General features: G+C 44.9%; 1 protein-coding gene across 1 annotated transcript in view; it reads right to left on the bottom strand.

Annotated features, from left to right (window-relative positions):
- The window catches only part of CD81 (CD81 molecule), a 246,284-nt gene that overhangs the window by 86,779 nt on the left and 132,356 nt on the right, over positions 1 to 27,149 (bottom strand). Inside the window, exon 3 of the mRNA XM_086957706.1 lies at positions 12,593 to 12,690. Coding sequence (XP_086813832.1) covers positions 12,593 to 12,690 — 98 coding nt within the window. The remainder of the gene's footprint in view (positions 1 to 12,592; positions 12,691 to 27,149) is intronic.

The raw sequence follows: 27,149 nt of genomic DNA on the forward strand, positions 1-27,149 counted from the left end.
AAGGCACATATTAACAGACATTTGCTGGCTGCACAAAGTAAACACCGACATGTTAACACAGGATGACGTCATCTGCACATTCGTACACAGGAGGCCCCGCACAAATCTGTTTTCTGAAGGCCCCCCCAACCCAGTCTCTGGAGTATCCGATACATGTACAGTCCCATGGGGGTAAACCATGCAGTCAGCCCAGGATAGTAACGCAGCAACAGACATGCACGTCATCGTCTTGCCCGTCCGGGGCCTGCAGTGGGGCAGCTGTCACCTAGTCCAAGATGGCTTCTTCTGGATTTCACAGTCGTCAGGCTGCGACTTGTTATTGTCAAGATCCCGAATGACCCATTTGTATTTGGCAGACTGTGCGTGGGCGATGCAGACCAGCACTGCACCGGGGAGCTCTGGGACGTGCTGGCTGCACACGGGGAGATTTATGAGCATTTCCCGCACGTCTGCCCGCGCTGCGACACCGCCGCCGCACTCTGCATACAGATAGCCGCGATGTCCGCCCGAGGGGAGCGTGAAACACCGGCCCAGCCCTGTGAAGGCCGGCAGCACCAGGCTGGCTGGCTGCACGTGCCTTGCACAGCTGCATATAGACAGACGGACACTTCGGTGTAACCAGAGTAGGGTGACCAGGCGTCCCCGTTTTGCCAGGACGGTCCCCGTTTTTAACCAACTGTCCCAGCAAATTTCAAGAAATTTAGCTCATGTCCCGGTTTTTAGAGAGGGTCGACTGAAAACGGTGGGAGGAGTTTTTTATGTTTTACAAAGCAGGGAAAGTTAGCAGTTGTTTCAAGAAAGCAATTTAATTAACAGGCACGCTACTGGGTTTAAAAATTACATTTTATGTATGTTCTTACTGCCTGTTCTGTAATACTCTGCTGAGGAGTGCTCGCATGGCTAGAATTAAAATTGTAGTCCTTCTATTTTTGTGAAATGTCCCCGTTTTTGGCTTTTAAATTCTGGTCACCCTAAACCAGAGTCAACATTTGGAATAATGTATACTGAACATCAGTTACACCATACACCCATTGAGAATTTGATTACGCGTAAGCAGCGGAAAAACAAGAGGGATTTTACTGGTTAAAAAACAGAACACTTGCTGAAACAAGCAGACCTCAGTCACTGGACACCAAAACTACCCATGATGCAAATCGAGTCACACCTGGCAAGTTCCTGTCAGCCACCGCGGGGTCTTTACAGATCTTGTGAAACTCTGCAACGGTTTGGAGAAGTAGTCACTGCCGCACTCAGCGCCACAAACCCATGACAAGGGGCGCGCGGAGGGATACTGCGTTATTAGACATGGGCCGGCCAACCAACCACGAACAGAGCCGAGGCACGGGTCTTAGTGCTCGTGCATGAACCCAGTCCCGACAATGTTTATGTTGCTCAGGAAGCAAATCTAAAATAGGAGTCCTTTCGAATATGAAAAAAATAGACGCGATTTTGAAGAGAAGACTTTGGGTGTAAGAAATTATTCCCCAAACACACAGTTTAAGTTGGGGAAGCCGCTATTTATCTAGGTTTTTGTGGTTTCGCTGTGTACAAATCAGCTACTTAATGGGTATCTATTTGCCTTGACCTGTGTCGAGGCTTTATTTTTACCGATGTGCATTTTTTTGAAGCTTTTGTATAGCATGAACTGGACCGGAAGCACCAGTTACAATTACAAAAGACAGTTTGTAGGCACGGAAGAGTGGGCGTTTCCTTGAATCACCGGAGCCGACACCCAGACTCGAACCTGGTTCCCTAGCACCGAAGTTGCCAGCTCTAACCATAAGGCAACATTCAGTGTACCAGGAGGTAGGCAGAAGTCTGAGAGCTCAACTTGTTATTGGCTCGAGGTTCCGTCTCGGCATTGAGCCGAGCCAGAGCCAAACTTCAGGCTCGCGGTTTCAGTGGCTCGCCCACCTCTATGCGTTACTAAGAGAATATTCGACTTAATCTCTCACCTCATTCCCCCAGCATTTTTAGTAGTACTTTATTGCTCAGTTCTCAGATGGCCAGAGGCCGCGTGCCACCTTTAAACCCACAAAAGCGGTATGAAATGCTTGAAATAATATCAGCTACTGGTAATTGCATGGGATATCCCAGTCCATCGTAATTTGCACACTGTGCCACCTCAGTTTGGACCCACACGCAAATCCGTTTTGAATCTGCTCCAAAGGGAACAGTCCAGTCTGAACTGCCAGGTCCTCCCTGAACAAGAACACAAGAACCCAGAAAAAGTTTCCCTTGTTAGGGCTCAGTAGCCAAGTATAGAATGGTTCCAGAGACACAGCGCGCCCTGAACCAAACCAACGTCTGGACACAGCCATCTCCTTAGTGCAGCATCTCAGTGGGGCTTTACAAGCACAGACGTCTAAAAGCCTAATTATGAAATCCTGATATACCAGAGAGGGCGACAGAGGCTTGAACCCCAGCAATGTTCCAGTCAGTAATCATCAGGATGGCCTTTGGCACAAATATTTTCAACTCCTCCTCATTAAGCCAACTACAAAAACCGTTTACCGTTCTTGCAGATAGTTTATTAATTTACTTGCATCTCTTTTACATAGATCTGTCTGTTTGGCAAATCAACAATTATTAACACTAGATGTGTACTTGCAGCTCAAAGTGTAAGACAGAAAATAAAACAAGTTTTCCGACACTTGCAATAAGGCTGCTTAGGGTAGTAGCTGCAAGAGTTGTGGGAGCAGCACGGGTGCCTTATTCCCAGTACTTGCAAAGTTGGAACCTAAAATCAGGGACGATTGCAGAGTTCTTTTGGGCTTTTGGTTCGTGCGATTTGGACAAGAGCTGACTAACTCAACAAGGAGGGGGCGACGAGTCAAGTAGCTATAAAAGTTATGTTGTACAGGGATCTTTTAAGGCACAAAAAATACTAAATACAAAAGTAACAAGCATTTACAATGCAATAGGTCTCGCAGCATTAAAGTTTGAGTTACTGCCAATGTAAATGACAATGCTTTGCATTATTTTTTTTAATTTGCAATTGGTATATAAACATTGTTTGTGAATGGTTAGCTGTTGCATACCCATTTTATCAGCAAAAATCAGCATGTTGCCTCTGAGAGCTGCCCAACTCTTTGGACGGGAGGGGTGTCAAGCAGAAGCAGATTTGTTACTGTTTCTGCATCGCTCTGTACATTTAACGAATTAGGTCTGCCCAAAGAAGCCATATGGTCAAATTTGACGTGGAGAAAATTTTTACTTTCCTTCTAAATTAGTGTTTTTCATTTACGAGGACCTCAAGAAGCAACAAAACTGCTATGTATCTGAGGCAGCGATTCACTGAATGCCTGTTTTTAAGCAGACCGTATTTCTTTTCACATTGCATGCATTTTTAGCACCTTACATACACAACGTGTAGCAAGAAATAAATAACAAAATGCACTAGAGTCTGGGAAGAGTTGTACACGCTGTATGAAGGGATGGGGCAATTAAAAGAACAGGCTGCCCCTGTGTACCATTACAGTGAAACTGCACCCTAGGCCCGACCCTTTCCATTTAATAGTTGCATGCGAGAAGGCACATCCGAGCTGTGACACTGCATTACCCACGACAGAGAAATGTGAAGTCAGCGTAAGACAGGGCTTTGGTCTTGGAAAAGCGCTGAGCAGGGAAAGTATTGGTTGATGCAGGAAAGGAGGCTCCTTTGAAGCGGTGTGTGTCCGCTCGTGAAGGAGAAAGTGGCGACAGCCTCCCTCTCCTCACCTTTGGATAGAATGCCACGTCTGGTCATAAGCAGCGGCCGCCCCACGTGGCCAACACGGTCTCCATTGACAAAGCCAATAGTTCCGACTTGATGTAGGTATTATATTACTTGTTTTATCATATACCTGGAAGCAATGACAGAAACAGCAAAATACAAGTCAGCCGGCACACTATGCTAAGCACAGATTTTTAGCTTACGTGTTTATGAGCCACGCCCTTTACTACACTGCCCACGCCCCTTTGAGAGACACCACTCTCCCAGTTTTTTCATCCCTTTTAAAGCCCTGCCCGTGATAGACCTACTTTGTGTATGCAATGAAAGTTTCCACCACTGCAGCCATTGCTGTACTTGCTCTGTGTAAGTAAAGCGGACACTGAATCGGACATGCCGATGTTTGTGGTTGCAACAGTGATTTGCATGAAAGAGCACGCGGAAGGCAGATGTGAAGGAAAATAACAGTCTGTCCATTTTTTCACGCCTCAGGCCGAATACTGGTTGTGTTACTGCAAGAGGCTTTGTTTATGCATAAATAGTGATGCCCTTTTGTCATTGGGTACGTCTTTAATGCGGGAAAATAATTAATGGAGGGTGTTCATAAGGTAACGCCTAAAAGCAGTGCGGCTTTAGCACGTGGGAGCTGGGCCCATGCCCGGGACACAACTAAGGCGGGCGCAGGAGCCAGCTGGTTTCCTACAAAACGTATGGAAGGGCCTGGTTTAATAGCACCAGGAGGTACAATGCACGAGGTAGGCGGGGGCAGCTTGTTTAATGGCACGCCTTGCTTAACTGCACCAGAGGGGGCGATGTGTGAGAGTTAGGGGAGCACCTTACTTATTGTTAAACAATGGGGGCTCCCACCTGCGCTCCTATATATCAGTTAATGATAGTTCTATTCCAAGTAAAGGTTTGCACAATATAGAAAAAAAATGCATCAAACAATTATAACACACGCATAAACTGAATGTTGTGACCTGAAGTTCACTGGTCACATGAATAAACAATGTCCATCCCTCAAAATCAGATCTAAATGTGTAATCCAATATATCCAAAAGTTCCACAAATGTCTTTAGACTTGTGTCGAACAGTTCTTCTTTATTCTTGATTTTCTTTAACTTGTCACATTCCTTTAGCGAGTCACTTTCCACAATAATCAATCTACAGCCAACACGTGTTTCGTCTGGCTCTATACAATAGCCATCGACTTCATCAGGGCTTTTAAAGTATATTCTGAAATTAAAGATTCGTCCTAGAAGGCTCGTCTATTTCATGTACTCAATGTCATGTATCAACACGCGTTTCGTCTGGCTCTATACAATAGCCATCGACTTCATCAGGGCTGCATAATAAACATCAAAAATAGATATATGTCAATATATATCACACTGCTAAAATCAATCCTATCTAACTTAAGAATAAATGAAAAAATAAAGTATAGTCTGATTAAACAAGAGTTCCAGTGGATTTTGAGGAAAAAGCAGAAAGAGAGAAAAGGAAAGTACCTTAAATGCCAGGGTCAATAAGTCACCTTTGTGCTCACCAAATCACCTAAATAATGGTATATGTGAAATTAATCACCTTTCAAAGTATATTCTGAAATTAAAGATTTGTCCTAGAAGGCTCGTCTATTTCATGTACTCTGTATAATGCAAATATAAAGATTAAGTAAAAAAAAGTCCGTACTAGACTACAATACCGCATTCCCTCTACCAAATCACTTTCTAATCAATAATCCTGTCTATTGAAGACTCACCAATGTCCTGTATCACTTCCTTCTCCTTAGTGTTATAAGGACAGGAGTATATTTTCACTCAAATTAGAGCGTTGATGGATGTCTATAAGAAATTTTTGAAGAGACAGTCAAAGTAAACCTGTCCCCTGATTGTCTAATAACAGTATTCATAAGGTTCATATGCAGTATTCTATTTAACTCACTAATTTTATGAAACACCTCCACTTTGCGCAATTTAAAGAATATCCCTTTACTATGGCGATCTAATTCTGTAAGGAGAATATCAATATGCAACAATCACATGTTACAAGTTTAAAGAAATTTGTTTACAAAATGTATCTAGGTATCTGTAACTCACTACATCACTTACTTTGATGAAATGAGAAAAATTCGTACTCGCGGACCTTATTTCAAGCGCTATCCAGAGAAATCTAAATTGTCAGACGGACAAGAGCAATTAGTTGCTATATTTAGCTAAGAAACATTCATAGAGAGACTAATGCTTTACCGCGTCTCACCTCGGTCACACAACCAAATCAGAGATCGGTTGAAGCATATTATATTGATGTCACGAGGTGTCTCATTTTGGGGATGTTTATTTCAAACACGTTTCCAAAGGATCTAAATTATAAATAATCTGGGTTAGTCTCCAAATAGGACTGACTACTATATATTCTCTAAAGTTCTCGCATATATTTGCCGAGACTCACCTAAGTTTCTCAGTTCTATCGGCAATATCCTGAGGATGAATAAATAAACATGGAAGTAATTAGAGCGATCCCAAAGGGAAGGGTGTTCATATATAAACCCACATAGAGATAGGAGGACTCACCCACTGAAATTGTATCCGTAGTGGGTCTGTAGTAAAAGAAGTCCACAAAATATGAAAGGCAAAATAATATAAATTAATCAGATGCGCAACTAAAAACGTGTTTAAAAGGAGAACGGGCAGTAATTCACGCTTACCGTGTATCATAGAGTCATCGTCTTATTCAAATCTGGCGTACTGCGTGGTCGCCATATTGCTATGTCTTTTTATATCGAGCCATTTACCAGCGCCATATTGTAGTGTGCAAGTATCGCCATTGAATAGTTAAGGATTATATCCCCTTAGTAAAAGATCTGAATTCTCAAAGTATATTGTTCAGATCCAAGAATAAAACATAATTTAAGATCTATAATCTAAGTCTTGGTACCTAAATAATGAACATGCTCTACAGTATCTTTGCGCAATTCTTGCTCCCTTATCTGCCATTTACTTACATTATGCTTTTGATGGTTCTGTATAAATAAAAATGCAAAGTTCACCGATTCCTGAACGATTTCCGAAAAAATAAATAAAGTAAAATAAAAATAGAAAGTATTTTGTGTCCTATTTACCCCAGTCTCGAACCGTGTTTTAGTATACGAATACACCATCCTCCTATAACTAGTGCTAAAATGGAGCAGGTTGTCATAGTCGCCAGCGAAAATGGTGATATGGGACGAAAGCCGGTAGAATCCAATAGGAACCAAATCACAGAGATACATGCTGAGTAATATCAGGAAAGTAAAAGCAATAGAGAAATTATATAAATAGTTAATAAATAAAAGAACCAGGACTAGACAGAAGAGATAACAGAGGCAGAGGAAAAGTCATATTTCTCAGTTAGAAAACACATTCCTTTCAGTTTATGAGGCATGTACATTTCCACTATTTACAACATTTGCACAGTTCTCCATTTTTTAAATTTTGTATTAATATTAATTAAGCGGATGCATCATGAATAATGGGCCTAACATCGAGTCTATAATTATATGTATGTGCTGTTATGTTATCATACATGGGTACAACTCCATATTCAGTGACCAAGAAAGTATTGAAGCTCTGAATCTAAATTAAGCCCATCTTCAACAGCCCTAAGTTTCATGATCCACAAACTCTCTGCGCCAAAGTTGTAAGGTTCTATCACCTCCTCTCTTATCTGCGCATACGACATCAATTCCATGGTAATGGAATTGGTGTTTCATCGTATCATTCTGGGTGTTGATGTAATGGGCTGCTATAGGATATCTTGTGTCACCGTTTTTTAGTGCTCTGAAGTGTTCCACCATCCTTTCACGAAGTTTACGGATAGTGCTACCCACATATATCTTTGTACATGTACACACAATTACATAGATCACGTATGTAGTCTCACAAGTAATAAAAGTATTGATTTTGTATTCTCCCATTCCATTATAGTTAAATTCTTTGATCTTAGTCACGGCCCACCTGCAAGAACTACATTTTCCACAGTGAAAGAAACCTTTTGGTTGCGATTTAAGCCAAATTGGTTTCTCAGGAGTGCTATAATAGCTTGGGCAGAGTTTGTTGGAAAGAGTAGCACCTTTTCTATACGTAATGTTCGGTTTGTCATTCAGAATTCCCTTTATATCAGTCACTCATAAGTAAATGCCATTTTTTTTCAAGAATCAAAAATAGCTGATGGCTCCCTTCGCCATAGTTGGTAACCAGTCTAACCAATTCTTTTGTTTCTCTAGCATTTCTAGGACTCGGATATATTCCTGACTTTTCTTATTGCTGTACTAATGATTTTGTCTGGATACCCTTGTGCTTTAAACCTACTATTCATATCACTTAAATTAGTTTCCAAATCCGTGTCCTCAGAACAATTCCTACGTGCCCTCAGCATTTCGCCATAAGGAATAGAATTAATCTGACATGAGGGGTGGCAACTTAAAGCCGATAATACAGAATTGCAACTTTAGATTTAAGGTACATCCTACTGCATAATATTTCATTATCAACAAATAGTTCCACATCAAGAAAGGTCAACCTTTCATAACTATATTCTGTGGTGAACTTCATATGAACTGGATTACGGTTTAAATAAACAAAAAACTTGTTTAGTTCCTCTATAGTGCCTCTCCAAATCAATAAACAATCATCTATGAATCGGCCCCCATAGTATATGTGGTCGATCCATTCGCTCCCTCTGGGACCTCAGATCCACTCCACCTTGAACCAACCCATGAATAGGTTAGCAAAAGACGGAGCGAATCTGGATCCCAGACGGAGCGAATCTGGATCCCATCGCAGTGCCATACTTCTGTTTAAACCATTTATCTTTAAACAGAAAGTAGTTCTCAAGTACCAATCTGGTCATTTCTAATAGCATCATTGTGTGTTCATATTGTTCTGCTGGTCGTTTTCTGAGAAAGGTATCTATAGCGTCTATCCCCAGATCATGATCAATATTGCTGTACAGAGAGACCACATCTAGAGTCACCAAGATCATTCCATTTTCCCATGTGACATCATTCATAAGGTTAAGTACATGTCTTGTGTCCTCAATATGTGAAGGTAGATTGTTAACAAATGGACGTAGGTAGATGTCTATATATTGTGACAATTTCTCTGTTGGTCCATCAATGCCCGATATACTGGGCCTCCCTGGTGGTTTCTCTATTTTTATGTATCTTTGGTAGACAGTAAAAACAAGGGGAGCGTGGTGATGTGACTTAAGTACATATATTCATTAAATTCCAAAAGAGATTGGTCATACCAAATTCAGTTTGTTATTGATCACAGATGTTATTTTGGACATCGGATTCGATGCCACCTTCTCATAGTAATGATTGTCATTAAGTTGAGAGTAAACTTCACTTTCATAATCTGAAGAGTTTTGTATAACTATATTCCCTTCTTTATCTGCCATTTTAATGACTATGTCAGAATTCAAGGTTAAAGATTTTAAGGCTATACGCTCTTTAGTGGATAGATTATTTCGTTTTGGATATCTGTTATTTTGTCTAATATCTTTATTGATCAGTCTGTCAATATCCAGATTGACTGCTTTATAAAAAGCGTCTATGACATTGCCCGATGGTAATTGTGGGGTCCAGCGTGATTTATTTCTCAAACCACTCTATTGTTGTCTGGTTAACTTCCAAGTCACTAAGTAATTTCGACATGGTCACAGGGTCTTCTTCGCTCGCTCTCTCTTATTTGAATAAGACGATGACTATGATACACGGTAAGCGTGAATTACTGCCCGTTCTTCTCCTTTAAACACGTTTTTAGTTGCGCATCTGATTAATTTATATTATTTTGCCTTTCATATTTTGTGGACTTCTTTTACTACAGACCCACTACGGATACAATTTCAGTCGGTGAGTCCTCCTATCTCTATGTGGGTTTATATATGAACACCCTTCCCTTTGGGATCGCTCTAATTACTTCATGTTTATTTATTAATCCTCAGGCTATTGCCGATAGAACCGAGAAACTTAGGTGAGTCTCGGCAAATATATGCGAGAACTTTAGAGAATATATAGTAGTCAGTACTATTTGGAGACTAACCCAAATTTTTTTATAATTTAGATCCTTTGGAAACGTGTTTGAAATAAACATCCCCAAAATGAGACACCTCGTGACATCAATATAATATGCTTCAACTGATCTCGGATTTGGTTGTGTGTCCGAGGTGAGACGCTGTAAAGCATTAGTCTCTATGAATATGTTTCTTAGCTAAATATAGCAACTAATTGCTCTTGTCCGTCTGACAATTTAGATTTCTCTGGATAGCGCTTGAAATAAGGTCCGCGAGTACGCATTTCTCATTTCATCAAAGTAAGTGATGTAGTGAGTTACAGATACCTAGATACATTTTGTAAACAAATTTCTTTAAACTTGTAACATGTGATTGTTGCATATTGATATTCTCCCTACAGAATTAGATCGCCATAGTAAAGGGATATTCTTTAAATTGCGCAAAGTGGAGGTGTTTCATAAAATTGGTGAGTTAAATAGAATACTGCATATGAACCTTATGAATACTGTTATTAGACAATCGGGGGACAGGTTTACTTTGACTGTCTCTTCAAAAATTTCTTATAGACATCCATCAACGCTCTAATTTGAGTGAAAATATACTCCTGTCCTTATAACACTAAGGAGAAGGAAGTGATACATGACATTGGTGAGTCTTCAATAGACAGGATTATTGATTAGAAAGTGATTTGGTAGACAGAATGCAGTATTGTAGTCTAGTAGGGACTTTTTTACTTAATCTTTATATTTGCATTATACAGAGTACATGAAATAGACGAGCCTTCTAGGACGAATCTTTAATTTCAGAATATACTTTGAAAGGTGATTAATTCCACATATACCATTCACATATACCATTATTTAGGTGATTTGGTGAGCACATAGGTGACTTATTGACCCTGGCATTTAAGGTTACTTTCCTTTTCTCTTTCTGCTTTTTCCTCAAAATCCACTGGAACTCTTGTTTAATCAGACTATACTTTATTTTTTCATTTATTCTTAAATTAGATAGGATTGATTTTAGCAGTGTGATATATATTGACATATATCTATTTTTGATGTTTATTATGCAGCCCTGATGAAGTCGATGGCTATTGTATAGAGCCAGACGAAACACGTGTTTGCTGTAGATTGATTATTGTGGAAAGTGACACGCTAAAGGAATGTGACAAGTTAAAGAAAATCAAGAATAAAGGACAACTGTACGACGAAACAACAGTCTAAAGACATTATTTGTGGAACTTTTGGATATATTGGATTACACATTTAGATCTGATTTTGAAGGATGGACCTTGTTTATTCATGTGACCAGTGAACTTCAGGTCACAACATTCAGTTTATGCGTGTGTGTTATAATTGTTTGATGCATTTTTTCTATATTGTGCAAACCTTTACTTGAAATATAACTATCATTAACTGATATATAGGAGCGCAGGTGGGAGCCCCCATTGTTTAATGTTTTGTTCCCACACATGTGGATTTTGAGGAGAGTCTGGTAACACCCTTTTTCTCACCTTGCAGCACCAAGAATTTGAGAATTTACTTTCTTTCCCTGGAGAGACTTTGAGCCCCTTAACCTGCGAGGTTACCAGTTGCAAATTTCACCTTACTTATTGTACCAGAGGGGGGTGCAAGTTGTTTCTGCCATGGCAAGGGTACTGTTAGAGGTAAGGGGTGCCACGTGTTTCCAGATATCTGCGCGGCACTATGCACGAGGTAAGGGCAGAGCTAGGTGACCAGGGTGGCACTGTGCAAGAGGTACTGGTAGCACAGAGGTAGTGTGCAGGATGGGACGACGTAACTTGAGCCGCTGTGCAGTGCAAGAGATACGCGGCGATGGAGGGGCACCGTGCATGAAATCCACTAGGAGTTGAGGGATTCTATGTAGAGCGAGAAGCGGTGGGCAGGGTAAGGACACCAATGCCAAAAACAACGTGCGGGTAGAAAGCTACAATTTTAAACAAGCATTACCCCTTCCTCCAGCGCTTCCGCCGCCTCAGTTGCTGCTTGTCATGGAGTACAAACGAAACAGAAACCTACAAGGCGCGCGTCGTAAGCGGTCTAAGGTAGGAGCTCACGCGTGTGACTCAATCCCAAGGCGTGCGTCGGAATCTGACTCTGTCATGCTTCTCAATGCTGCGCGTGGCCATCTCTTGTCCCTCTGCAGACTCCCCCTGCTCCCCTTCCCACGCACGCTGACTAAAACCGAAACCTAAAGCATTCCAAAGTCAGTCATGTGAACCGTTCACGAGGCGCGTGTCGTGATCTGATTCATTCTGCCATGCTGTCTACGGCAGAAGCTCACGCGCGCGACCTAATCCCATTGCAAAATGCTGTGCATGGCCATCTCTTGTCTCCACTCATTGTCGGCTGAGCCGACAACTATAGTTCTCGCGGCGAGAACGCGCTTTTGCCAGGGCAAGACCTAAAAACTGACTAGGTTGAATTACATGCGAGGAACAAAAAAACATCATAGTAAGGAATTACCTGAAATGTCTAGGAGCACAAGCCACCCCAGATCGATTTTAGCCTAGTTAGGCTTCATCAGTGAGGAGTAGCTTGGATCCTGTGGCACCAGGTGCATGGCTACTTGCAATACCTTCCGGAGGTTGTCTTGCCAGGCTGTTTGGGACGGAATATTCCCATGAGGAGCAGGGTCAGTATGAATATACATAAGGTAGGCCTCTGCCTAGAGAAGTGGTTACCAGTGACGTCAAGAAGGAGTATAGTTGATGGAACTGAGTAAAACTCTTTGAACCGTGTCGGAGAGGCTGTTTGCGTGTTTGGCGAGGTTTGCATGTGGGGGGAAAATGAAATTGTCTCTTACCGTCCCCAGTAGGCACTGCGACTCCTGGATGGCGCCATAACAGCCCAAAAACCCCACAAACATCATCACAGCACCAACAGCAATGAGGATGTAGATCCCTGTAAGAGAGGAATAATTAAAAAGGTGCTCTAAAAGAGCTTTGTTTACACCCATACTCCACAGGTTCAAAAGCAAAACAGTCAACATAGCATCCCGGATAAAGTACAATACATACTGTAACATATATGCAGAGACATAAACATACTTAACACGGTCCTACAAATCATGCCCTGAAACACACTACACAATATGGCACCTGCAAAGCACCCCATACTAGACCGTAGCGTAACGCACCGGGTTGATACCTGCACATTACCCAACACAGGGGTGGCTCCTTCGTTAAGGCGGAGGAGATTCGCCCCGCCTGCTGCGAGCGCAGCAGGTACACAGAATAAAATTGCCCTTACCATACCATTTTATTATTCAGTGTGCCGCCAGCACAAGTGTGATAGTGGGGGCAGGGCAGGCAGATTCCTGCATATTGCACGATGACTGCATAAAGTGCCGACAGCCGGCCAATCTGTCATGCGCATTTCAGAGCCTGCAATCCCAGTGCTGTAAAAAGGCCAAGGGATTGCACGCACAGGCCCAAGCCTCAAAATGAGCGCTGGGTTAGCATGCTCCAACAAATCCTGGAGCTGCTGATTGCTGGATTCAGAAAGCAGGAAGTAAACCCCCTTTCTTTCCTGCTAGTCATCGTCGGGAAGAGTAACAGGCAACATATCCGAGCTTTACGGCGTGCCACACCCCACTGATTTTTAAAGCTGGTACCAACCCCTGCCCACATGCACCATATCTAGAAAACTACAGCAGGCAAAGTCTACAAAGCACTTCTTACGCAAGCCACCAACAGAACAACCCTTCTGAACTGAAAACCTTCCACAGCAGTCTGCACACAGACTTAATGAAGATCACCACACAGGCAAGTTCAAGTGGCCTCAACTGGTTTCTTTTTTTTCTAGGCCTTTAAAGTGCTACTCGGCGTGGCTCTAAAGGAACATTGTTCGAGCATACAAAATGTAGAGAATACAGTAGAAAGAAAAAAATGAATTGATGAGTAGAGTCTAAACTATTTTAGGCCCATGCTTCAGGAGATGGTGCATGATTTTATGCTGACCTCCAGGATATAGTTGTAACATACAAACAATGTTTATTGTATGGCAACTGTATTTATAAGGAATATGACTCATTACACCTCGTACTAATACCATGTGTGCCATTACAACGCGGGTATTACTACGCGTTGCAATTACGACATGCCATTACATTGCATACTTTTACCACAAATGTGCTTTTAGTAACGCATACCATTACAACGCATAGGCATGCGTGGTAAAGCTATACTCATAGTAGAAATCTGCAATGCAAGTGACACATCCCGGTCCTGCCCTAAACCCTAATTTAGTACCCCTGCACGACCCTCCCTGACCACCAGTACTCTCCCTACATTAAGACTACCAAGCACAACCCCCGGACACAAACCTAAAACACTACCCTGCACTACAAACCACAACACTATCCTAAACCCTAAAGCACTACCTCCAGCACGACCCTCCACTGTCCCCCTGTCCAGTCCCTACACTGAAACACTACCCTGCACAACCCCCCCTCCCCTACCCTAAAACATTACCCTGCACTACACACCACAGCACTACCCTACAACACTACACACACACACACCACAGTTCATACCCAAAACCCCTCCTCCCAGCACGACCCTCCCCGACCCCCAATCCGGTTCCTACATTTAAACACTACCCTGCACGACCCCCCCCCCCCCCCGACACCACCCTAAACAATTACCCGGCACTACAAACACCACTGTACTACCCTAAACCCTAAAACACTACTCCCAGCATGACCCTCCCCGACCCCCAGTCCGGTCCCTACACTGAAACACTAACCTGCACAACCCCCCACTGACACTACCCTAAACAAGTAACCCCCACCCCAGGCCAAGGCCCAATCCCCCATACCTCTCTCTCCTCTTGGTTCCTGCTTCACGTCCTGCACAGTGCAAGTAGTTGAGGAAACTGAAGAGCCTCAGTTTCCTCACAACAATGTAGATAGCCATTACATTGCATGCGTTGTAAAGGGCATGCGTTTTAAAGCGCATGCGATGTTATGGTATACGTAGCAATGGCTACGTGTTACATTGCATGCATTGTAATGCATGTGATGTAATCGCTTGCTGTGAAACAGCCATGTTGTAATGGCTGTTCACCATTTATAAGTACAACCTAATACCAGGCATGGTTTATGAAAGAATAGGTGTAATGTGGATATTTTCATTAGAATAACTAATGTAAAGTCTCCTCTTGGGTCTAGGGCTAGAGTTCCATTGACTAATAGGGCAATTTTAAGCATAGGTCTCAGGGTGTCTCAGCCCAGGCGGAGAGGACAAGGACGGAGAGGACAAGGGCAGCTGACTGTTTGGGTCAGGCCTAGGGCCAGAGATGCTGCTCAATTTTCACTAAAGAGCTACCACCTTAAGCCCTCCACATCCGCCAACATCCAAGGACAATATTAGAAAAGGCATTCTACTCATGCACCACAAACTGCATACATATTTCACCACAAACCACACCTACACACAACTCTACCACAACACTATGGCACCTGCATTCTCACAAAACACCACTGTCCTATACAACTAACACATCAATACAAAGCTACATTATACATAACTTAAATGCAGTTAGACACACACTACCAGTTCAAATAAAACACCAGCTCTATCCTCTACTTACTCCTAAAAGATCCTCTTTTGTCATGACAAAACCTATATTCAAACTTCTATTACACCAGCCACCAACACCCACCTCCTCTTTCTACCATTACACACAACCATAAACACCACTGCACCACACACATTACCCATTCCAGTGATCAAATCTAACACAAAAACTCCTAACTATTGTCCATCCCCTCTTAGCCACCACACACTTCTCCAAAACATATCCCCACCCCTGCACTATTCAAATGCCACTCACCAGCAGTACTGCACATACAAATCTCTTGCAGAAAACCACATCAAAATTCGCGCTCACTACTCCACAAATCTCAATATATTATATGGCCTACACACATTCCTATATTATGTAGTCATGTATCTATTAGTTTAGTCCTATTGCACAAGGAAAATAAATTACTCTAGAAAGCTTTCCTCTGTCCTACTATCACCTTACAACTCTATAAATGTATCCTCCATATTCACTCTTTCATCTCAAACCCTTTATACTACTAGGATCTTTAAAACAACCCTTCCTCGACTCCTCCCTCCTCTACAACTCCTGACACCCCAAACATTAATTTACTACTATGACTTCCCAAACCACAAGTTACTCATCTGCGGTAACTATATATCTGTAAGAAACAGTAGTTAGTATTAGATTCCTTACCTTAGAATATCCCCAGGTGTCAGACTGGATCTGGAAATTTTTGCGTAGCAGTACCCCTGCGCAGCGGTAGGCGTAGTCGGCGCCAGGATGACATCGTCTGATTACTTAGACGCCGCCCTCGGGCGCGGATGTCAGTGCTTATACATAGCTTTTCTGCGCCAGAAACACAGAGCCATGATAAAAACCAACACTGGTGCCATGAAACTAGGGCCCTGAAAGGGGAGGACCTTAACCCTAGATATCGGTTCGCAGAACGGGGAGGATGGGTGGGGCAGTAAGAAATCTAATACTAACTACGGTTTCTTACAGATATATTTTTACAGAAGGTGAGTAACTTGTTTATCTGAAAGAAACAGGGTAGTATTAGATTCCTTACCTTAGAATAGATACCCCAGCAATACCAACCCCAGTGGTGGGTCTGCAAACCAATGATCACACCAGTAAGTCCTGAAGCCCTCTCTCCGGACTTGGCTCACGTAGCTGCCTGACAGATGTCCTGCAAGGGGACTCCCCGACCCAGGGCAGTAGTAGCTGCGGCCCGAGTGGAATGGGCCCTCAGCCCAACAGGAGGCTCCTTTTTAGCCAAAGAGTAGCATACCTTGATGCACAACACGACCCACCTAGAGATGGTCCGCTTGTGCACCGCCCGACCTTTGTTAGAGCCCACGTAACCAACAAAGAGTTGGTCCTGCGTCCGGAACTGGCGTGTGCGATCCAGATACAATGAGAGTTCACGTTTTGGGTCCAGACAGTGGAGCCTCTCTTCCTCTTTCGAGGGATGCGGAGGCGGAAAGAAGGTGGGCAAGGTGATGGACTGCCCGATGTGGAAGGCTGTGACTACCTTGGGCAGAAAAGAGGGTCACCTCCGCAACACAACTTTGTCCGGATGGACAGAAAGGAAAGGAGGTTTAGAGGAAAGAGCCTGGAGCTCACTCACCCTCCTGGCAGAGGTGATGGCAAACAAGAATGCAGTTGTGAGAGTAAGGAGACGAAGAGGACAGTTATGAAGTGGCTTGAAAGGAGCGAACATCAGATAGGTCAGAACAAGGTTCAAGTCCCACTGAGGTATCACGAAAGGAACAGGAGGAAACATGAGTTATACCCTTCAAAAACCTATTTACAACTGGGGACTTGAACAAAGAGGTCTGATCAGGGAGCCTTAAGAAGACGGATATGGCAGAGAGGTAGCCCTTTAGAGTGCCCAGAGCAGAGCCCTGCCGGGCAAGATAAAGAAGACGAGAACCTCCCCACTGCTAAAAGAGGCCTTGCGCCACATCAAACTTCAGATGCCATTCGTGATCCATCAAGTACCAACTGCTGAGTTTGTCCGCCCTGGCGTTCAGGGAACCTGCCAGGTGTTGAACCACCAGGGTCAAGCCCTGATATTCAAGCCACTGCCAGAGGCGCAAAGCCTCCTGGCATAAGGTCCACGACCGCACCCCGCCCTGTTTGTTGCATTACCACATGGCGGTGTTGTCCGTGAACACCTGCACTACACTCCCCCGGACAGAGGGGAGGAAGCCTTCAGTGCAAGCCGGATCGCCCGCAGCTCCAGAAGGTTGATGTGGAGCCGGGACTCCGGCGGAGACTAGAGGCCTCTGATCTCCGCCTCTCCCATGTGGCCCCCCCCCACAGCCCTGGAGGGACGCGTCCGTCACAACGTGCTCCGGTTGGGGTAGAGAGAGGGATCTGCCGCTGACCCAATCGTGGTCCGTGAGCCACCACTGCAACTGTCTTGCAGTGCCCTCCGAGATCAAGACATGGCCGACAAGTTGCCCTGATGCTGGGCCCACTGAAACTTCAGGTCCTACTTCAGAGCCTGCATCTGCCACCTGGCGTGATGCACCAGAAGGATGCGGGAGGCCATCAGCCCCAGAAGCCGCAGCGTCAACCTGACCGAGACTCGGGATAACGGCTGAAAGAGCGGAATGAGAGCCTGAATATCCCGAACCCGCTGTTCAGGAGGATAAACCCGAAACTGCGCCAAGTCTAGAACCGCTCTGATGAAGAGGAGCTTCGGAGAGGGACACAGGTGTGACTTCAGCACATTGATGGAGAACCCCAGCAGGTGCAGGAGGTCGGCCGTAGTCTGGAGGTGGCCGACTACTGTCTGGGGCGAGCCCACCTTCAACAACCAGTCGTCAAGGTAGGGGGAAGACTGAAACCCCTAATCTGCGCAGATGAGCTGCGACCACCGCCATCACTTTTGTAAACACCCGTGGGACGCTGGTAAGGCCGAAGGGGAGCGCGGTAAACTGAAAGTGCTCGTGGCCTACCATGAACCGCAGGTAACGCTGGTGGGCCGGCAGGACTGGGATGTGAAAATATGCGTCCTGCAAGTCCAACGCTACCATCCAGTCTCCTGGGTCCAGGACAGCTAAGACCTGAGCCAAAGTCAGCATCTTTAACTTCTCCTTCCAGAGGAAGCAGTTGACGTTCCGCAGGTCCAAGATAGGGCGTAGGCCTCGTTTGCCCTTCTTGGGAGCCAGAAAGTAGTGGGAGTAACAACCACACCCTACTTCTGGCCCAGGAACGCGCTCGATGGCCCCTTTGGCCATGAGGGCCGTGACTTCCTCTCGCTGAAGATTCAAGTGATCCCCGACACGCGGTGGTACTGAGGTGGCATGGCTGGAGGGGTCGCCTCGAAGGGGAGGGAGTAGCCCCTTCGGACGATATGCAGCACCCACCTCTCCGAAGTGGTGTTGCGCCAGTGAAGGAGGTGATGGCGAACCCTGCCCCCCACTGGCGTCATGTGGGCCTGAAAGCACAGACTAGGAAGGCTTTGAGGCGGATGCTGCGGGGGTGAATGTGGACTGGCCTCGCCGTTGTCCCCGGGCACTGCCACGGCGGTTACCACGTCTGCCACCGAGCTGGATGTTAGTCTGCCGCTCGTGGCTGGCAGGACGTGTGGGAGCGCCCCTTCCTTGGCCACGAGAGGAGTGAAAGGCAGCAGGTTGCTGGTGCGGGCAGAAAGGCTCAAGGACTTGGCCGTAGCCCTGGAGTCCTTAAAGCACTCAAGCGCATTGTCTGGCTTGTCGCCAAAGAGGCGACTGCCATCAAACAGCATTTCCATAAGGGTGTTTTGGACATCAGCCGAAAAGTTGACGGACCTCAGCCAGGCGTGGCGACGAAACGCCACCGTCGTCGCCATCCTAGCGAGTCAGTTGTATCCAGTCCACATCAGATGGAATACCATGCCACATGGCGACCCCCCGCAAGGGCTTGGGCGAGCTTAGTCCGGGCCTCCTCCGGACATTTTGGCAGCACGGTCGCGACCGTGTCCCACAGAGAGTGGGTATAACGGCCCAAGAGGTGGGGTGTTAACAGACCGCAACCCCAAACTCAGTAAGGAGAACATCTTGCCATACTGTTCGTACCTCTTGGATTCCCGATCGGGGTAGAGCAGTCGGGAATGCGGTCTGGGAGTTAGGGGCCTGTATGACCAGGCTCTCTGGGTAGGGTGGGTGGACAGGAAGCAAGGGTCGCCCGAAGCCGGGCGGTGGCATGCCGGGCGGTGGCATCTGGCCACATTCCTATCTACAGGGGGACCTGTAGCGGGCCTGGACCAGGTGCTCAGGTGTAAGTCAGATAAGGCCTCATTAAATCGGCAACAGAGGCTCCGATCAGCTTGCCTGCGGTTTAAGGACCTCAGTGAGGTTAGTCCTCATGGCCGCGACAGGGAGTTCAAGGGATAAGGCCTTGGCCGCCCGCGTCAACACCACACTGTAGGTAGCCCCCTCCTCCGTAGCCACGGTAGGAGGGGAGACAAAACAAGTGTCCGGCGAAGTGTCCAGACCACTGGCATCCCCAAGCTCACCTGCCCAGTCCTGATAAGGCTGTGTTGCAAAGTCATCCTGTGCCCTGGGCACCCCCCAACTTTTTGCTGACTGGAACTGGTGGTAACTGACTCGGACTGTCCCTGGGCTCTGTTTAACCAGGGCCAAGCCATAAGGAACACATTAGAACACAGTTAAAACACCCAACCTACACTAGGGTACACTTTAGTATGGTGGGGTACCCCTGTAGTTGGCATGACCTACCACCTACGCCCCTAGTATGTAATAGGGCAGGGGATTGAAACTACCTAGAAGTCTCCAGTATCCTGGGGCATGGCAGTTTAGAGGCCAGCAGATTCTCTGCACCCGCATGTGTGCAGCGCTGAAGCCTGAGGTCAGGTTAAAAGCTGCACTGGTGGCCAGGACAGTTTTTAAACCTTAAATTGTGCCTAAACTCGACTTTGGGGGTAGGGGCCCTTAAAAATTAAAAACCTACCATGTTTTTGCATATTAGGGACCCCCAGGGTTACCCCTAGGTATTCCAGGGGTGGGGGGTCAGTTATCTATAAGCAGCGCCCTTATAAAATGAGTTTTTAGAAGCCTGGGTAAAGTGAAATTTTACATTTCACTCCCCACATTGTCTTAAAGAGGTGCTCAAATTCGACTTTGATGCTGGAAGAATTGGGTACGGGTGATCTGCAATATTTCTGCAGATTCAGAACCCCTGAAGTCTCCCCTAGTTGCACAGTGGGTGGGGGTCCGGTTGAATATAGGGAAATACTTAGAAAATATGGTTTTATAAGCCCTGGTGCTACAAAAGTGGCGCAAGTCATTTTCCTCATTGCAAACCCCATGGCCCATAGGTTAACATGGTAGTAAGAGATTGATTAATAAATATTGATAGGAGAGGACTAGCCGGACCATTCAAAGACTTCCCAGAATGGTCGTATTAAATCCAACGATAATATACTGTTGAATTTCTCCTAAAGTGTACATACAATAAGTTATGAGACTTTGTTTGTAAGTCCAAATTCAGCCTTTCAGTGGTCTGCCCTGATTGGTCAGAGTTAAGTGGATTAGCCAGGCTGCTGGGAGGGCAGTGATCTGTTCTTTAGGAATTCCAGGCCAGGAGGTGGCGTCGTTAACTACGCTCTTCAAAGGCAAGAGTGGAGGCCTGGGTTTTAGTCCACTTGGACAGTAGTGACCCAGAGTCAGGACTAGGCTTAAGAAAGGAATTTGCAGAGGTTGCTGGGATGATCCATGGAAGTGAGATATCCCAGGGGGGTGTGTTTAGCCAGCCTTACCTCCTTGCTGGAAAATCAGCCATTATGGATTTGGAAGGATGATGCACTCTGGGAGAAACTAAAAGCCACACTCCACCGGATGTGGTCATAACTAGGAGGAGTTGCCCTGCTCTCATTGGTCAGCAGTGACCTGGTGCTTGACCCAGAGAATTTTAAATAAGTATCTGAAAGGGGCAGAGCCCTCCAGATCTGCTGCTTGAAACTGAATGAAGCAAGAAGTGCCCTGCTGCGAAGTTTGCTGTGCAAAGATTTCTAAGGCCTGACCTCTGAAGACTGCACCAAGTAAAACTGCAGCCCTGTGGATTACCTTGCTGCCAAAAGACTCAAGAGTGGAAACTCCCTGCAAGCTACAGGTTAACAGAGCTCACCTGGACAGCCCCACAAATAATTCAAAGCCTGGAGTACCAGTGGATTTGTAAGGGTTTTGTTCAACTGGATTGTGGAATTGAAGTTTCACACTTTCAAGGACCCTCTTGGAGATTCCAGAACCTTGGATTGTGTGTTGGATACTTTGGTACCTGCAAGCAGAACGCCAGGAAGGTGTTCTAAGTGGACCCCGCTTGCTGAAGAAGGCGGCCCACTACAGTGGTGAGAATTCTTCAGAACAATTTATAAAGGTGTGTCCCTGACAGAGAAAACAAAATGACTTAAAGGGGCACTGTTGGTTTCTAAGCACTAGAAAGTGACTAATCTTTAAAAATTCATAACTCTGGTTCCCTACAGTGGATTATTTTCGTTTGTGTCATTTAAAAGATAGAAATATTACCTATTTTTATAAATTGGAGTTGGATTTTTATTTTGTGTGGTGTCTGGATTATTTACTGAAATGGTGTTTTTAAATGCTTTACATACCTGTCTTTGAAGTTAAGCCTGTCTGCTCGCAGCCACGTTACCAAGGGTTGAGCAAAGGAATACTTTTCTAAGACCTATGCTGAGTCCTATCATGTGTTAGTGGCCTTATTGCCAGTGGCAGACCTACATTGGTCCCTACCAATAACCCACTTTCCAACAGGCTGGCACTCAACGTGCCAGACCAAAGGGTCCTTAGACCCCTACCGATCCTCCTCGCCACCCATCTCCTGATACTCCGGGTCAAAGGATGGGTCCGGGTCATAGAGGTAAAAATCTCCTAGCGGCGTCGACCCGAATCGAGGGTAGGACCAGGGACGACGTCGTCCGGGAAGAGCGATGACGCCTCTTCGACTTCTTGTGCCTCTTACCAGAGGACGTTGAGCCCAAGGAATGGTGTTGACTCCCGGAGCGATAATGACTCTGGCCTCGCGACTGGTCCCTCGACCTCCTTCTGGAACGGGACTTCGAACGGCACGGGCCGACTGCCGGAGCTCGAGGCGCTTGCGGGACTGCTCGCACCTAGCCTTAGACGTCAAGGCCCGGCAGTCTGGGCACGACTGGTCATCGTTGTCAGGCCCCAGGCAATGCAGACAATGGCGATGGGGGTCGGTAACCGACAGTCGGTTGCAGTCGATGCAGGGTTTGAACCCGGGCCTCCCTACCGGCACAGTCTGAGTCGTTTGACTCGAAAAACAGATCAAAAAGGTCCAAAAAGTTTAGTCAAAAATTGACTAAAGGGTACCACTTTCTCCGGACCAGCGCTTGCTGGTGCGGAAAAAAGAACTGGCGTCAGCGCGCGACGGAGGCGTCTAAGTACTCCGACAAAGTCATCCCGGCGCCAACGCCGGAGCCGCAGACTATGCCTACCGCCGCGCAGGGGCACTGCTACGCAAAATTTTTCGGATCCAGTCGGACGCCTGGGGATATTCTAAGGTAAGGAATCTAATACAAACCTGTTTTTCAGATTTCTCACTCATGTTCTCTCCTTTGTCTCATCCCAAACCTCATTTTTGTACTCCGATTCTCTTTCTCTGTAATCACTTTCTGTAGGCTCCTTCCTCCGCCATCTCTCATTTACTCATACCAGACCTCAATTTACTACTATGATCTCCCAATTAACACTTCTGGTTTTCTTCCCTCTTCTATCCCTCATTACCCTATTCAATCATACTAACAGACTCACATGACCTCTGCTCAAATTAACCCGTACCTCAAAATACTAATACTATACTCCTATTCCCCTATACTAAACACCACGAATCCTTTTGATTTACGGAGTAGCGTGCTACTCTCAGAAAAGCACTTCGGCACCTCATCAGTGGTAGTAATCTCTATATAAATACAACTACAATTCTCATCCTTTGGTGCTCTGAATGTCCAGACTTTGGGATCAGAGGGGAACCCCTTGTTGAAAGAAGTCCAAGGCTTCTGTGCCCTGTGCGTTGCATGATTAGGAGGACAGGACTATGTAACCTACGAGTATAAATGTTGTAAGGCATGACAAGAGTGTAGACACAGAGGCAGGGCATTGTGTCTTAGGTCACAAGACTTGCAGGTGTTTGACCACTGCATAAGGTTAGTCGCAACCTAGTTTGTTTGTGGAAGGTTTGAGGAGCCCTCTAGTTCTGTCGGGTAGCAAGGTTTTTGTCAATCAGTTGTGGATTTATCTTGACTAATATTTGTTGTCTTTTTGTGTCTGACTGGGTGTTGGAGAGAGTAACAGATAGTTCGCTGGATCAACATGTGATTTAGAAATCTTAGAGATTTAGTGATTATGAATAATTGTCCCAGTCTGTATGTGCAAGGGAATGGCTGGTTTCCTATTGGTCTATGAGAAGGGGTAGCACAATATATATTCTTTGGGTCAATCAATCAATGAAAAGGGGTGGGGGTGTACCACAACAGTCTCAATACCGGAGTCTCAAGGATAAGTTCTTTTGAGACCCTCAACCACACGATAACAGTCTAGGGTGTATGAAACCTCTGCTTAGTGTGGTTTAGTGGATAGAGTCATCATTAGGTCTGTCACTGGAGTGTCCCGTTCTCAAAGTGACTACATAACCTCCACCAGGAGGGAGACTGTCTGGATCTCTACAGTGGTGGGTGAGGTAAAATTGATTGACAATAGGTAAAACGCTGCATGAAACAGTCTACAGCAGCCTTACTGCGTGCCTCTCCCCAACCAAATTCATTGAACCCACCCCTCCCTCTTTTTCCTTTTGACAAGGCCTAAGAGACTAGGGCCCCAATATTGTTGGTACTGGCAAAGGCCATAGACCCATTAGGGCTGTTCTAGGCTGAAACCTGTTGACCCAATCACCAGATGTCATGGATCAGTGACATGTCCACTCACCACAACCCCTGGTTTTAGTCTTCTCCCTTTCTTTATCCAAATAAAGATTTACCTACAAGATGGGAGATCATTTTAACTCACCCACCACTGTTGATATCCAGTCTCCCTCCTAGTGGAGGTTATGTAGTCACTTGGAGACACTCAAGTGACAAACCCAACAATGACACTATCCACCAAACCACACTAACCGGGGGTTAAATATATTGCAGACTGTTCGTGTGGTTGAGGGTCTCAAAAGAAATTATCATTGAGACCATTGTGGTTCATCCCCCCTTCATGAATTGACAGCCAGTATCGTTTGGAAGCTGAATGAACCTGCTTCTTTCTACCCCTATTGATTAGAAAGTATTCTGCGGGTCTCCATCCTCTGGAGGTCTGTGCTTGTGTCTGAAACCCTGGCAATGAATGATGATCTAACAGAATGCTGAAGTTTTTTTTGTTGGGGGGTGAGGGGGGGCGGGGGGGGGGTGTTCGATATGAATGAATTGCAGATTGTTGGAAGGATACAGCACTAACTAATGTTAGGTACCCAAAGCCAGCCCTAGGGGCCTACGATGTAAATGTACCTCCTCCATCTGACTGGCTTCTGTGGCATCCTTCAACTTTCTTCAAGATTTATCAGTAGCTATATAACAAATATACTTTTCTCGATCTGCTCAGTCCTAAATAGCTAGGATTGGGCAGATTGAAAGGTGGTGTGTTTCCGCGTTTCACCTACACTGCCATCTACAGCACCAGATAACATGCTACACAGAACATTTCAGCTAGTTGTGCTGCACCTGGGTATTGAAGACATTAACAAATATGTGCTCTATCAATCTACCAATTATTGGAGATCAAGGATATGGTGCAACGCATCCTCGACAACCAGACAAATCAGGTACCGCCTTTATCGCTTGTTTATTTACTTTGTTTTTTTAATAAACTAAAGCTCATTTCCAGAATCTAATTTTCTTCTTGTGGGACAAGGACTGTCCACATCACCATCGTGAAGAGTAGCCTGCTTTATTCTGTGGTGGCGCTGTTTTTTTGCTGATTCTTTCAAACAAGTTAGCTATCTTCAGACACTAAGGTGCTAGGTTCACGCTATCTTCGCTCCATTCTTTCTTTAAATGCAAGGATGTCCTGTAATGACAAGGAAGGCTAAAGTTCTGCCTGAGAAAAACATCCGGCAATGGTTGCTCAGGGATTCTTACTCAGCACTACTCTAAGTACTAGTTAGTCCCTACTACAAATTTATGGAAGCAGCGATGGCATAGTTTAAGCTGCACAGATAGTACACAGTTGCATATCAGCCACGCTGCATAGAGTTGTCTGATAGCCTTTCAGCACTGACATTTTTAAATTAGGCATGGCCTTTTGTTATTTCTCTTAGTTCAAATCGAAGACAATATTGCAAGTCAATCTCAATGACCGAACTGACCTACAGCTGCCAATCTCTTGTCTTCCTTATGCAAATTCCACAGAAGGCCACCTTTCGGATCTGCAATCCACAGTGACATAGCTTTCATCCTCAGATAAGGACGCTGGCAACCTAGCTGTGGCCAACATAAATCCATTCTAAATCCCAGCTACTGTTCATAGTGCATTTGTGATGCTTCTCTGCATTTACGGCATATAGAAACTTTCCCCTTTAGATACAGCACTAGGTTCCTTGGGTTTCAGCATCTATAGCATTTTCTCTGCTGAATAGGTCTGCTAACAGAATCCTCTGAAGACTGATCATTTTTAAGCATTGCTGACTTATTATGGCTCAGCTCATTGATCTGTCACAAGACAATGATCTGGGAACATCAGTTCTTTTTTAGATGAGCTGTTGCTTCTGAAAGTTCCTAATAAATAACTGAATGTGCACCAGCCCCAAGTATTAGGAACACTGCTCGTTACCCAAAAAAAAAAAAAAAGGAATGCCTTCAATGCCATGCTCTTTAACAAACAAAAACCCTAGAATAAAGCGTCAGGCATCTGGACAATCTACAAAGAGGTGGTTGTTCCACCTTCAGTAAAGAAAAGCAGATCAGAAATCCGTCAAACTGCTTTGAGTTCACTCTAGCAGGTTCTATGGAGTTAGAACTTGAGAAGACTCGTTTTGAAATGTTGATTTCCTCGACTTTGGGGATCTCCAGATGAAACTGAATTCGTTTATCTTTCAGATATGCAGGGCTACCCAATTGAATACCTTTCAAAACTCAGCAACATTTGTCAACACAGTGTTAAATTAAGTAGGAGCCAGTGTTGCTCAATCAATAACTAGGGGATTATGGAAAATAGCAACATGTGCTACACCTGGGTTTGAAGTGGGCATACACCTACCAAGATTTAACAATGTTAGTTTCCTAATGTGCTACAAAGCGCACCATCTACCACAGCAGAAGTGTACAAACTGGGGGCAGGGAAGCAGGCAAGTTACATGCAGATAGCAATGCTTTGTTTTAAATGAAAAGAAAATAAGAACTACAGTACTCCTGGCTGAGAGTAGGTGTCAAAGTGGAAGAGACTACAAAGATTTCTCTAAGCCACTTTTTTCCCTTTCTGATAATCACACTGGATACTTTTACACCTTAGTAAGGCCTGGCTGAATAGAATAGTATGTTTGGGAATCATGTATTTGATTGCATTTTCAATAGGAGTAACCGAACTGAATTGCAATGTTTAAATAGGTTTTAGAGGCAAAACATTTTTTGCAACATTTAAGAGGATGAAAATCATTTTTCTACAAACTGCCATAAAAATTGCTGAAGACATTTCCAAACCCTGTAACTTATTTCTCACTACATTTTAACCAATTTTACTTAACTAACATGTTAAAAATGCACTTTGTTCTCTGTATTT

The sequence above is a fragment of the Lissotriton vulgaris genome, chromosome 2_1, assembly GCF_964263255.1.
Source record: "Lissotriton vulgaris chromosome 2_1, aLisVul1.2, whole genome shotgun sequence".
Classification (NCBI taxonomy): Eukaryota; Metazoa; Chordata; class Amphibia; order Caudata; family Salamandridae; genus Lissotriton; species Lissotriton vulgaris.